The sequence below is a fragment of the Danio rerio genome, chromosome 1, assembly GCF_052040795.2.
Source record: "Danio rerio strain M-AB ecotype USA chromosome 1, GRCz13ab, whole genome shotgun sequence".
Lineage (NCBI taxonomy): Eukaryota > Metazoa > Chordata > Actinopteri > Cypriniformes > Danionidae > Danio > Danio rerio.
The window spans coordinates 38,339,286-38,354,191 of record NC_141021.1 but is presented as its reverse complement, the minus strand read 5'-3'; the positions used below and the strand labels follow the sequence as shown (position 1 = coordinate 38,354,191).

General features: G+C 34.0%; 2 protein-coding genes across 7 annotated transcripts in view; one reads left to right on the top strand and one right to left on the bottom strand.

Moving 5' to 3' along the window:
* The window catches only part of znf827 (zinc finger protein 827), a 789,732-nt gene that overhangs the window by 190,748 nt on the left and 584,078 nt on the right, over positions 1-14,906 (top strand). The gene's annotated exons all lie outside the window — the stretch shown is intronic.
* Positions 574-14,382, bottom strand: mmaa (metabolism of cobalamin associated A). Of its 6 annotated transcripts, none has more exon segments than NM_001105112.1 (7): positions 574-1,124; positions 7,061-7,210; positions 7,656-7,741; positions 7,845-8,015; positions 10,886-11,008; positions 11,104-11,527; positions 14,202-14,382. In NM_001105112.1, coding segments are annotated over 6 exon segments (1,212 nt in total). In that variant the 5' UTR covers positions 11,498-11,527; positions 14,202-14,382; the 3' UTR covers positions 574-836.

Sequence of the window (14,906 nt, the reverse complement as noted above, 5' to 3'; positions counted from 1 at the left end):
ATGGGACAAATTCTGGACCTTTGTCAGTGAGGGGCGGGTCTTTCAAACCACCCGAACTCTACTGGCTACAGGCCTGCTTGTTGATGTATAGTCACTTGTTTTCAATGTAATACATTTATGCTCAATTAACACATTAACATCTATTTTAGTCACACACTGTAGCATATGTTTATCATTATGGTTTCATAGTAAAATTGGCAGCAGTCAAAAAGAAAAAATTAATTATAGTTAATTCTGTGAAGATAATGTTTAATAAAACTAATATAAACATATATAAAACAAGTATATAATTTTTAAAGTTTAAAACTATTATTATTATTTAGCTTTTTATATTCTAGCATTACTGTTACTGTAATATATTTATGTAGTTGTAATTTATGTAGTTGTAATTATTATTTTTTATGTAATTCTCAGCATTACAATATTATATTTCTAGAACAAATCAATAAAAAACTAAAAATATATAATTATGCTAATTGTCATGCTATAAGATATTATTTAAAACTTTTTTTTAGTTAATCTTATCACTGTTGATGATGGTAGGCAACAAAATATCAAGAAATTTTAAAAATAATCAGAAGAAAATTACATTTTATTGTCAAGTCCCAAAATGTACATATTCCTCAAAAAATCCAACACATATTAGTCATTTAATCTCATCAACAGGACAAGATAACACCAAGATAATATTAGAACATAATCATCAAAAGTCACCACTAATTAAAATACTTTAAAATCAAGTGAAGCAACATTTGTAAGATTCAATCTTGCAATGATTTTTCCATTCAAGTAATCCCTAAAACAACCAGTTTTTCCCCCATAAAGCAGCCCCTCCATCACTGTGTGTCTGTGAAAACTTTGAGCAGCAGGTCAGCAGCGAGTCCAGGTGAGATTTCTCCACACGTGACTCTGCTCTCCAGCTCTGGGAGCTCTGCACGCACCGCTGGATGCTGTTGGAAGTGGCGGAGAGCATTCTCCTGGATCAGACTCCACATCCACACCTTCTGCTGAGTCTGCCGTCGGACTTGGAGCTCCCCGCTGCTCAGCATCTCCTCCCGGAAGTGCAGCATGGTTTCCCAAAGCTCCGGCACACCCTGCCCCGTCTGAGAGGATATGCGCACCACCTGACCGCATGTGAAGAGAGCCAGAAAAAGGACGAATATAAATGTGTTGACTAGAGACCACCATCTGAAGCAGTGTTGATTGATTATCACTGACATACTGATGTTTATTAATAGATTAAATAGTTGTTTTAAATGTTTTAGTGATTTAGTTATTAAAATTCCACTATATTGCATTATTTTATTACATTTTATTCCCCAGTTAATGTTAAGGCACAATAAAAACCAGTTGTTTTTTGTTTACATTCTTATATGGCCCTCTCATAAAAAAATATTTTAAGGGCCATTTTTTTTTAACCCTTTAAGGGACATTTTGTACATGCTTGCATGTTTTATTACTTTTCAGTTTTCCCAGCTAACATTAGATTAGAAGTTTACATTTGAGTGCTAGTAAACTATAATAAAAAGCTAAGGAGATATTTATAATTTTTTTATATGACTATATTTCATTATTATAGCAGTTTTTTTTCAGTTAATCTAAAATACCAACTATTATTTAGTTTAAAGCATTTATGATAAAACTTTAAAGGATTTCTTATTTATTAATTTTGCATGCCTACATATTTTAATATTTTTATTTCAGTTTTCAACAGTTCATGTTAAGCATAGCAAAAAAAGAAGTTGCTAGTCAACGATGATTAAATGAAATTTATTACATTTGTATTTGACTATAAACATTTTAGTATTATTTCAATTTTATTTTCAGTTAAATGTGAAAAAGAAAATGAATGATTTAAATTAACATTTTAGTGTCAATTTACTACATTATTCCTGCTCTAAAACAAATCAATCATTATCAATGTGTAATATAATATAAGAGCGATATCACTCGTGGCAGTGTGATTTGGTTGTATATCGACACTGATGGGAGACGTGCGTTGCCTTAGTGTAACACCAGTGACAATATACAGCTCTATCGCACTGCTACGAGTGTGATATTGCATTTATACAACAGTTCCACGGCATAGTTGTGTATAAAAAAGAAGATCAAACACAGAGAATCTAAAAACCCTTTTGTATGAGGAACTACTTTCTTTCTTGTGCAGTTGACGTCAGAACAGCAGAAACCATTGCTACATCACCAACATCACTGTAGAGCTAGTGTTTGAATGATTCTCTAGCGTAATGTCTAAAGTGAAGACAAAACAGCTGATTTTGCTCACAGTTTAAGATTATAGGGCTGAACGGCATGAAATGCCATCAGTCTACAGACATTTCTCAGTATTTCTCTGTTGCATTAGAAATTTCGCAATAATCATCCCCAAAAAAGTTAAAGCCACGCAAACACTTCCAGATTACTGTTGTGTTTGCGATAAGTAAAAATGCTAAACGCATGCAGGCATTTCTTCTTTCTTTTTTTTACTTAACTAGTCTGCAGTAACGAAAACTGGGGACGCATTAGAAACAAACAGATGGCTAACCAAAAAGTGATTCAGGGTTATGCAAAGAGTGGCCAACACAAAGTACATACATTCCTGATATGTCAGTCCCATCTCACACTCAATACACCACAATTACTATGGTATAAATACAGCACTTTAACATTCAAAAAAGAGAGACAGAGTTTTATGATGTTTCGATCAGCTGTAGTTAGACATTGCGCTGAGTTTTTCTCCTCTAAGGGCTAACCATGTGTTCTCTGTTGCCATCTTGTGGATAGACAATGTCAACTGTCTTTGCTCAGTATGACTAATGGTTGCTTGCTCGCTGTATCTCTGAAATTATAAATATTTAAAATAGGCACTGTCTTTATAAATTAACTGCATAGTTGCTATTTAAACAACTACATTCTAACCTAAAAAGCCTCAAAAGTACATTATGTTGTCCAACAGCAGCAATATCTGTCAAACTGTAGTGAGTTTAATGATCTGCTGTCACTCTATGTGGGCGGAGTAATACACAAGAGTGAAAAGACTGTACGCGTTTTGATATTGCAGAATATTGCGTGGCTATCAGCCCATCATATTCGAGAATCAGACAGAACTGTTGTATATAATATAATATTAAATATTTTGTTAAAATAGTTTTTTGTTGTGCTTTTGTGTATATACACATTACAATGCAGTGCAAACCCAATATAAAAATGCTGGGTTCTACACAATTCCACCATGTTGTAACAACACATCTTAAGTGGATTAAACAAAACAATTAAGTTGTCCCTCTAAAAAAACCTAACAAATTGTGGTGTTTCAAATCATTTTAAATGAATAGTTTGAACAAGCAGCAAAGGTAATTTTTAAACGCATTTTAAGATCTTATATTCATCTTGTTTTGAGGGAAAAAAAGAATGGAAGCAGGCAGTAGCTTTACATCCAAACAGCAAGAATGCAGAAATGTAAAGAGTGTTCGCCCACACGTCACTCCATCCTTGGTTTTAGTAGACCTTTATACTGGAAAGTCTTTAGGGAGGGCAAAAAAAAAAAAAAAATCAATATGACCGTCGCATCCTCCAGTACAGGAATGGAGCTCAGAAATCATGCTGCTGAGAGGAGACAAAGACTTTAGCGCTTCTCATCCATGTGGGTGGCCTCTAATCAGTGAAATGCATGAGGCAGCATTTGACCATTCAAAGGGCTGCCTATGTTGGCTCTGTGCCCTGCGGGTAGAAGTAATACTGGGACTGAGGAGACAAAGAGGAAAAACTTGACAACGTAGAGCAGAGCATGATGGGAAATGACAGTAAAGACGACTTCTCTGGACAGGATGGCTCTTCTAAACAAATAATAAAGGTATAGAATTAAAACGCTTTTAAAATAAGACCCTATTATGCATTAAAAAGGGTTTTATTTAGGTTTTGGGGGTCTCTAACAACAGGCTGATATGCATGCAAGTTCAAAAAACATTTTCATTGTCTTATAATATGTATTTATTTTTACCTAATTATCCCAGCGACTCCTAAATGATTTGTTCAGCGATTTATTTGTTCCCAAACTTCTATTCAGCACAATTGGTTTGATGACTCAGTCTGTTGTGATTTGTCTACTGCGTTTAGCGCGAAACAGAGATAAATGCCCACCACGGCTCATCAACAATTTTGTTGTAGTCAGTGTGCACAGTGTATGTGTGAGCATACCTGCCAACACTCCCGTATTTCAGACCCACCTCCCGCCACCCTCCCATTTTGTTATTTTTCCTGGAAAACACAAGTAAATTTGTCCCCCTCAAGCTCTGCAAAGTCCCATATAGTCTTTTCTGACCCTTCCTTTAACAAATGTCTGACAAATCTCCTGTTGTAAGCATGTAGATTCCGGAAGCACTCGACGAGAAAAATGACGAGAACGAGAACACAGCACAAGGCTGGGGCTACAATGCAGAGGTATTTTTGCAGAAATAAACTTCAACCACTGACTCTTTACAGCCTCATCTTTGGGTAGGAAAAATAACACAAATTTTCGCTCACACTTCAGAGCACAGCGTCTTTGCGACATGATTCAACCAGGGTCCGCAACAGTGCTTGTCTTCTTATTTTTAAAACTTTTTCAATCCTTTTAAACATGGTGCACTTTCATATTTAAGCCTTAGCTGGATATTTTACTTTTCACTTAAAGCTCTGTTACTGCATGAAAGGTCATTTTCAAAAACCCATAATAGAGGCTGTTTATTACTTATATGAAAGGGTGGCAAAGAAGAAAAAAGTTAAAATGAGGACAAAGATATATAAACACTGTTGATTTTTGAATGATAACAATTTAATGTTAATAAAATAATGAAAAAATATACATTAAATTATTATCACATTAAATAGAGTCCCTCCAGACCGGTGGAAGTCATCTTACATTTTATACAGTTTATGGGTGATGAACATGATGCAAGTGAGTAACTGACTGCATGATGGAGCCTATAGAATGCTGTCGTATGAGCCTAAATTCAAGATACTGAAGTCAAAACGGCCTTAATCTTGCCAACAAAAATATTAAGTCAGAGCAGAAGTGCATCTCTAATACACTCTAAACCAGGCATGTCCAAACGAGGTCCTGGAGGGCCGGTGTCCTGCTAAGTTTAGTTCCAACCTCAATCAGACACACCTGGGCTAGCTAATCAAGCTCTTACTAGGCTATCTAAAAACATCTGTGCAGGTGTGTTGAGGCAAGTTGGAGCAAAAACCTGCAGGACACCAGCCCTCCAGGACCGAGTTTGGACACCCCTGCTCTAAACACTTAAATTAAATGAAAGAAAATACAAGTATATAAATTAAACCAACAGATTTGTTCATTTGCAGATTTACAAAACTAACAGATGAATCCCTTTTGAATCATTTAATTTCTATTCATACTCATTTTCTTAATTCCTGAATGAATCAGCAGTTTGAATGAATCAAATGAATAAATGAAAAAAAAAAATCTTGACATTCTAATATAAAATACAAATCTTTTGTAACTATTCAAAATCACAAACTTTTCACTTTTTCACTTATATATACGGTGGTCCCTTGTTAATTGCGGAAATTGCATTCTAAAAATAGCCCACAATAGGTGAAATCCCCGAAGTAGTCCACTATTTTTTACTATTATAGGTGTTTTAAGGCTGTAAAACCTCTCACTACACTATTTTCTTAGATAGGCATTAACATTTTCACAATATTCTCTACTTTTAACTTCTACCTTCCTTTAGCATGTTCAGAAGTCCAACTTTTTGTGTTATGGTTAGCATCTTCCTCTGCCTTTTGGGTGCTACTGTAGGTGCCTTTGACAGTGCAATGTTTTGTTGTTTTGTTGACATGGGGTTTGTTGGGAAGAAAACTTGCAAACATACAGTACAGAACTTCAGAGTCACACTGCTAGCGAGCAAATATTTATGCATTTATTTAAATGCATTCTGTATTGTACAGGAGATTGTGGAGATTGATTAACAATGGTCTACAGCAATCAAGATGCAGAACACAATGCGCTAATCAGTAGGGATGTACAGATCCAATCACGTGATCGGAAATTAGGCCTGATCAAGTGGTTTCAGACTCGATTGGAATCAGACGTTACCTTTTGATCAGGACTTGAATATATATGTTTACCATATATATTCTCACTATTTATAACACATCCATAGTTATGCAGTAGCACAGAGTTAGACCTCGTTCTCGCCTTCACACAGAAACAGCAACACGTGCGGCATGACATCACTTTGTTACAGAGACGCTATTGGTTAAATGCCTGCAAAGTAGAACACGGAAGCAGCTTGAAGCGGAAAGTGCGAGTATGTCTGTGGTCTGGAAGTATTATGAAGTTGATGACGTTAACATTGCCTAAGCAAACTGTGAGATATGTAAACTTGGGATTGCCTGTCGGGTATTTTACGTTGAGGTACTCATTTTCTCATTTACAGTTGCACTGAAGTCTAAATGTGAAGAATTTGTTTTTTATTTATTTATTTATTACTCGATTGTTTAAGCTACCTCACAGAAGTGCTCTGTTTGTTAACAGAGTTGCTGAATATAAAAATAAGGTAAATGAAATAAAAAATGAGTAACATCCTGGATCTGTTTCTTCACTCTTCTTTATTCTTTTTTATTTATTATAGGAGTATTGGACCGGGTTTTGGTATTGGTAGATACTCAAAATCAAATGATTTGGACTCAAAGCCAAAAAAACCTGATCGGGACATCCCTACTAATCAGGGTGCAGAACAAAATGCGCTGTAAAAAAGCAGGTCAAATTGCACTAAAAACATTTGCAAAAATGCGAGACCATGAAAGGTGAACCGCATCATGCGAGGGACCACTGTATGTACATATTAGAGAGAGAATCTACCAAAATCTGCTTGCTGTATGTTCAGCAATAAAATTAACAACTATTTAATGATTCTTTAATGGACTAATATTTAAAAGAAATAGATCTGATGATAATGTTAGAGTTCACTACAAAATGTGTACAATTAATTCTATGTGTTTTCTTGTACTTCATGTACATCATGGGTATTTAAAGCATGATAATATTGTAACATACCTTTGGTTTCCAGACTTTGGACTTCTTTCGAAGCAGCTTCAGAGCACTGGTGTATTCTGCTTGTATCTTCCTTGCTGGAACAACCAATTCGCCATCTGATTTTGTAACCACCACCAAGTCAGCCATCTCAATAATTCCTCTTTTGATTCCCTTTTTGAAAATATCATTCATTCCATTGTCAGCAAGACTGTTTAGAAGTGATGATCTTCACAATATAAGACTCAGATTCAGTTCTATGACAGACATTATCAATTTATTTGACTCTGTGGCAGAATTATTGTACATTTTCCAATTAATATTTTATAACATAATTATATTTTACTCAAAATATCCACCAAATAAAATGTAGGGCTGCGAATAATTAATCAAATGTGCATTCATTCTAAAATTCCTATTGTAAGTGTTTAAGGATTTTTATAAAAGTCCAAGACACTTCTAAGTCTATGAATCAAACTTTTAAAATTCCCATTTAAAACTACATTTCATTTGAAGTAATCTTGAAGCCGCTTTAGAAGTTTGCAGAGGCTCCTAGTGGGAACCGGTCCCCATGTTAGGAGCAGCTGTCCTATGACAACAGATCAAGTAATGTGCATACCTGTAGTTCATCGCCCCCTGCTGGTGGAATTAGAAGAACGAACATATCCACCATGTCAGCCACAGCAAACTCAGACTGACCAACACCTGTGTAGAGATTCAGACTTAGGAGACACGTACATTGCATACACAGAAGGTCAGTTATCAGACCTAAATACATAATTTAACAAAATCTAGAACAAAGTCCTACCTACTGTTTCCACTAAAACAATGTCATAGCCTGCACCCTCACAAAGAACGATGGCTTCGTTGGTGGTTCTCGTCACACCGCCAAGGGTTCCCGATGTGGGAGAAGGTCGGATGTAAGCGTTCATGTCTCTGGAGAGCTCCGTCATCCGTGTTTTGTCCCCCATCAGTGAACCTGCATTCAGAGTAACCTATTATTATGAGTTTAACTAATAAATGTCAAGATTATATATACAGTATTCAAGTTTATACCTCAAAAGTCTGTCGTAAATGAGTGATTTTATATGTATATACAATTATGTTAGGAATCATCTGATTGGTGTATCATGTGTTGGCTAATTCGGGACCAGCCATGGTCAATCATAAGCATGTGATCCTCTCGAAATTAGTTTATAAATATACTTCACAAAGTCTTATGAGTTTAAAGTCACAGTCACAGGTGAGTGAGCATGCAATCATGAAAAAAGTGGAATAAAACAATAGCAATTTGAATAAAATGGGATGAAACAAGATGATGTGACACTGATGAAATGAGCGATTGCTCCGTATTTAAATTTCTGTACAGAGAGGTCATGTTTTGATTGGCTTCTATTGGTCGCACATCATCCCACATCTGCAAATCACGCAAATGCACAGGACAGAGTTCAACAAACCTGAACTTTGGAATGCAGCAACATTCAAAACTTGTTGGAAAGGGCCCCCACAGAACTGCTTCAGAGAACAGTACTAGCAGGGGGCCCAACATTCAATTATTCATTCAATGGGCCCAAAATTGCTTACAGTGCCCTTGCTTGTCAGAAAAGCTTGCCTCCATGCTACCACATTCGCATGTGTACGAATTAATGAATTAATTAATACGCTGTGTAATGAATTAGAATAAGGATAAATGTGATTGCTGTTAATGCAGGATGGTCTGGTCTAAGTATTGCAGAATATCTCTATCCCAGTCAATGCAGTTTGTGGGAAAAAAATGCCTGTTAATACCTGAGGTCAGAAAAGAATGGATCGATGGCTGATAGGAAAGAGTAAAAAAGTTTTTTGGTTTAAGTCCCAGCTAGACCAAGAGGCCTTTCTCTGTTGAGTTTGTATGTTCTCCTCAAGTCTGGGTGGGTTACCTCCTGGTGCTTCGGTTTCCCTCACAGTCCACAAACATGTGGTATGGGTGTATTTTATCAACTAAATTGGCCATACTTTGTGAATGGGAGAGTATGTGGCTCTTTCCCAGCACTGAGGGTTGTACTCTAGTGCTAACCACACATAGTCTTTACTTGAGCGGGCCGCCCAGGTATATTAACGTTAACGGCCACCCAAGAATATTTAATTACATGTTTTTTTACTATTATTATTATCCTTTTACACTTTTGTATGCAACTATTTTCGTCTGGCCGGGGTTTCTAAATCTCCTAAAGTGCCTGCGATTCGACTTTCGCTTTCTAAAGCTGTGATTAATCGTATGTGTTTTTGCATTATCTTTTTACTCAAGCCCACATTCGCATGGCTGCGCAGCGAGAGCAAGAGAAACATCTAATAATTCATTCTTGAATATAAACGACTCTATATATACTACATACTATACTATATATATATATATATATATATATATATATATATATATATATATATATATATATATATATATATATATATGTATATATATATATATATTCATTCTACATTGAAAGGACAAAATGACTGGTCTAAACTGACTGGAAAATGTACATAATTAGTAATGGTTAATCAACGCATTTGCCTTATTTAATCTACATGTTTTAATCTTGTAATTATTATCATTTTTAGAGATGTTGTCTGTTTTTATTTCTTTTTCTGTCATTTATTTCGTATTTGCTTTATATTTTATTTATTTGATGATGTCATTAGGCTGTATTACATAAGCTATTATACAGTATATGCATATTTAAAATGCTTTGGCATACAAGTTTGCTTTGAAAGAGAGAGAAGCAGATTTGACCAGTCAGTGGGTGCACATGGCTCCTAAACAGCATAAAAATAAGATAAATGGTGTTTTTATTTTAATTCAACAGTCTTTTTTATTTAACCCATTAAAAGAAACAGTGTGTAACAGTGTCATAATAAATCAAATAATTGTCAAAAATGTAATAATGTTTTGTTTGACGCATATAGTTATAGCTATTTATGTGATGTGGGTAAATGTTGTTTCAATCCGGCTATTAACATAAGTATATATCAAACCTATTGGAAGCACTGTATCACTGTACAGCCAAGAACATAAATTCAACATCTACCCAAAGTCAGTGATTTGCATTAAGGCTGGTTTAGTTTGGATTGTTTAATGATGGACTTATGTGATTTTTTAAGCTCTAAAAAAGGCCACTACCCAACTACCACTACATTATACACCATGAAATAGCCAGGATAAAATCTTACAACTGCTCCAACTGTGCTCGACTGAAAGAAGAAAATTATATACACCGAAGAAGGCTTAAGGGTGAATAAATTATAGGGTCATTTTTATTTTTAAGTAAGCTACGACATTTATAATTTTGTGACCCTGGTCTTTTCACTTCACAAATATAGTTTAGGCAATACTTTAAAAAACATTATATGGGTCAAAAACTATTTATTTATTCCTTCCATTAATTCATTTAGTATATTTTCTTCTGTACATATATCAAAACATATTTTCATGCAATATGCACTGTTTAGAACCTAAATTGAACAAGCTTAAAAAGGTAATAGTTAATAGTCTCAATAGTTAAGTTTTTCAAATCTTCAGAGATTCAGATTTTATTTTTGCCCCATCCTAACAAACAATTCATCAATGGAAAGCTAATTTATTCAGAATGATGTAAAAATCTCAATTTCAGAAAAAAAGACACTTATGACTTTGGTTTTGGCTTTTTGGTCCAGGGTCACATTTACAGATTTCTATTGCTAAACAATAACTGCTGTTCTTTTGTTTATTCTCTATATCACAGAAACCTAAAAAATAACTATGTTTAACATCAAGTACTAAAACAAAACCGACACCATCATATTTAGATGACAATTTGATTGTCTGTTCACCTCCAGTTGTACAAGAAGATGGATCCACAGCAAGTACTGACACTTTGTGTCCTTTTCCTGTCAGCATCTTCCCGATGACTTCAATAAATGAAGACTTTCCAGCACCAGGAGGACCAGACAGTCCTGAAGTCACACATACGGAGAGGCAATATAAGGACTGAGGAGGACATTCACACAAACAGCAACCTCACTCCTATTGTTCACATCACCTTACTGACCAACTCTGAAGGCCACTGGCTTTCCACCGCTGCGTCTCTCCTGCTCCTGACGGAAGGCCAGCACTCTTTGAAGCAGAACCTGGGCTAACTCTTTCTTCCTCGGATGCTGGGTCTCTACAAGGGTTATAGATTCAGCAAGAGCTGCCCTTCGACCCCCAATAAGTCCATCATAAAGTTTAGTTAGTAGTCTTTTCTCCCTGTCAGTCAGGTCTGAAATGTGATGGCTTATGGCGGTCTCTGTTGAAAGAGATCTGGTCTGTTGGATGGTGCAGAGGGAGGCATAGCGCAGATTTACAGAAGGCTTACAAAGGGAATGTCTTAATGCCGTTGTACTGTGTATAGGAGAAAAAGCAGCAACATGGTGAAGAATTGAAAAAACTCTAGATGGACGCATCTTTCTTTTTTTCTGTTCTTAGCAGAACTTCTGTAAAAAAAATAAAAGACAAAAGTCAATTTAAAATATATTAAGGAAAATATAGAATTAAGAAATATTACAGCACTTTCAATGAATACCATATAAAGTGGTGCTTACTGTAGAGTTAATCACACAACTAGAGCATGAAGATGTACCATTTATTTTCATTCATACATATTTCACACATACTTTCTCAATAAATCTTTACAAAAAGACTTAATTTCTCAAAATCGATTGGACTTTTAGGTAATTTTAGGTTAAAATGTTTTTTTCTCATTTCATAACTAACTAATAACTAATAAAGTTCAGCTGTGCTCTTCAACTAATATTAACAGTACTTCTTTAACAAATGTAGCTGCTTCTCTATTGACATAAGTTAATGCATTAACTAATGTTTACTAATGAGACCTTACTGTAAAGGACAACCTATTGAACATCCTTTTCCAGCTTGTTTTTTTTCTGATTTGTTGTTTGTTTTGAGTCTTAATGATGCTATTAATACTTCTAACTATGATCTCTAAACATCAGTCTACAAATTGTGAATTAATAAAAAACACATTGACCCTTGTGCACTGTTTAAACTCACCACTTTTTTGTTATGTTAGGGATGAAAACATCCACTGAATTAAACTGCAGTAAAAATGCATCAGATACTTTTGTTTTTGCATAAATCTGTTAATCAACCTTACTCCTGATCAAAACTACTAAATTGTTTAGAAAAAACAGGATTTTAAATCTTTATTTGCCATGTTCCTGATTTGGTGGGGAAAAAAACACAAAATGACATTTTCAATACAAAAAGTAATTGTGGACTGGATATTTTTACGTTTTATCACAGTCTTGGACATGTCAAAGATTAGTAACAACATTGGCTTTGATGCATTGTTAGATTTTTTTCACCCTAGTTTACTGTTGGTGGCTGTTTTTGCCCCATTAGCTTCTATTATAACCACATTTGATGGCGAATAAAAACACACAGTCTTTGTTTTTATTTACTCCATGTAGATCTGAGAGCTGAGATAGATATTTTGATTTTCTTAGACACTCTTTTCACAGGTCACTCTCACAGACACACACTCACTGACACACATACAAACACTTTAATTTGCTTTTATACTTTATTTAAAATCCAGAAACTAAGCTTTTTTGTTTGTTTTTTTGCACATGCCTATCTAAAGAGATAATGGTGCCAACTGATGATCAACAGTAAAAATTACAAGTTTTATCACTTGCCAACAGGAAAAACCATCAAAAATAAAAAATGCATAATTATAAGGTGTCATGGTTTTGTAATCAAAAAGATGTGGTTAAAATGAAAGTCAATGGGGCAAAAACCGCCACCATGAGAAAATATCTGGAAAAAGTAAAAATTAATCAAAAACAATGCATCAAAGGCAATGTTGTTTCACATGTACAAGACTGTGGTAAAAGGTTGAAAGAAATGCAGTTTCCAATTTCTTTTTTATATAGAAAATATGTTATTTTGTGTGTTTTTTCACCAAATCAGTAACATCGTTTATGAATTTGAAAATTAAGGAGTTAAAATCCTATAGTTTTCTAAACAATTTAGTAGTTTTGCTCAGGACTGTGGTTGATTAGCAGATTTGAACCAAAAAATGTATCTGATGCATTTTTACAGCAGTTTAATTCAATTGATGTTTTCATCCCGAACATAACAAAGGGTAGTAAATTTGCCCAGAGTGTATTGTTGAGTTTTGTTTTGTTTTTTTATTCAAAGCATTTTCTTAAAATATGTCTAAAAATAGATTTGTCACCAAAAATCATTCTGCTAGCTGAAACACAGGAAAGGTTATGGCTAAATTAAGACACAAAATCATCCCAGAGTGGATGAAAACATCCCCAACAGTACATAAGGGTTAAGAGCCTTGGGTACATATGAGCACATAAGTAAACACACAATTCTCCATTTCAAATGACCACAATGAATAGTCTGAATGTAGAATACATAAAATAAAACAGATTAAGGCTTTTGAAAATAAACATTTAACTGACTGTATTTGAGAAAGAAAATAATAATATTCAAATAATATTTTTTTGCTATTCCCAGTTATTGTCAATTTTATATTGTAATAATAGTCAATCAGACAAAAGATTAGGAAATAGATTACATTGTTGTAAATTACAATGTCTCTAGTTTGAGAACAAATGTTTGTAGTTAATGAAAAATAGATTTTCTGCAGTAAATCTTTCAGAGAATACAAAAAACTTATTTATTTGTTATTATATTTGTTAGGTTGCTTAAATTGACTTGAGTCCAACATTCTAGTAAATACCATAAAATAGCACTTTAATTAATTGAATTACTAGCTCTTTAAAAGAAGTCAATCAATTCAAAAAAATCAAAGTAAAGGGGACTTAAAAGTTACCATACTTGCTTATAATTATTAACCATACAATAAACTTGCAATAATAATTTACTAACGTGCCAGCGGTAAAACTACACTTCTGATTCTCTTGGTTTTTAACAATTTCGAAATACCTTTAGTTCGTTATATATAGTTTACGCCGTTAAGAAAAACTCCCAAATATTATGGTGGAAAATAATAATTTCGACAACATCAGTTCATAACATGTAAACATTGCAGAAATGAAAGCGTGTTCAAGTCGTGTAAGACAAAACGACAGACAATCTGGAATAAAAACAATAACAGTCAAATCTCACCAACTTTTCTGACACCATATCTTAACCTTAATTCCATCTACACTCCAGGTTCTATCTTCATTTAGCGATATTGCTGAATTTGAGAAATCTTTAGTTATGTATCTCATGTGGTTTCTGCATGTCAGCTGTGACACCAGCGCTGCTGCTGAGGTCGTGTAAGCGGATGACAGTTTTTTTAAAAATAAAAGTTTTCTCTCTCCAAAGTTAAAGTCCCTTGTCGAAAATGGGAATTATAATAATATATTAATAATAACAATATATAAAAATATAATAATTACCTACCCGATTATTATTATTATTTTTTTAAATAATCCTAATGAATAAAGATGCTAACTTCTATGTTTTTGGTCAGATGCTCAGTTCTGTTTGCTTAAGTTCCACACTCTTTATGAAATTAATGAAATACGTATTTTGACGAATTCTATATGAAAATAAGTAAAATAAGTGATCCTTTTAAATTGTATTCTATTTTAACTTATCAAAAACATTTAAACAATAAACAATTGGAAAAAAATCTGTGGCATAAACATTTTGATAAAAACCTTTGGTAGATAGATTAAAAAATAGTTAGATTTATTTACAGTTTACACACAGTTTATCATGATTAATATGTGATTAATAACTACAAAAAAATAATTTAATTCCATTTATTTTTAGAAGGAGCAGAAATAAATACAAAAATAAATGGGAAATTTTAGATTGTTA

Bases quoted from the DNA above. Each gene is read 5' to 3' on its own strand.
- mmaa (XM_087236165.1), bottom strand. From the start codon at position 11,497: ATGCGTCCATCTAGAGTTTTTTCAATTCTTCACCATGTTGCTGCTTTT. The intron at 7,742-7,844 runs GTAGGACTTTGT...ATCTCTACACAG, and splicing joins TGTTTTAGTGGAAACAGTAG to GTGTTGGTCAGTCTGAGTTT. The intron at 1,125-7,060 runs GTATGTTACAAT...ACATGCGGTCAG, and splicing joins CCAAAGTCTGGAAACCAAAG to GTGGTGCGCATATCCTCTCA.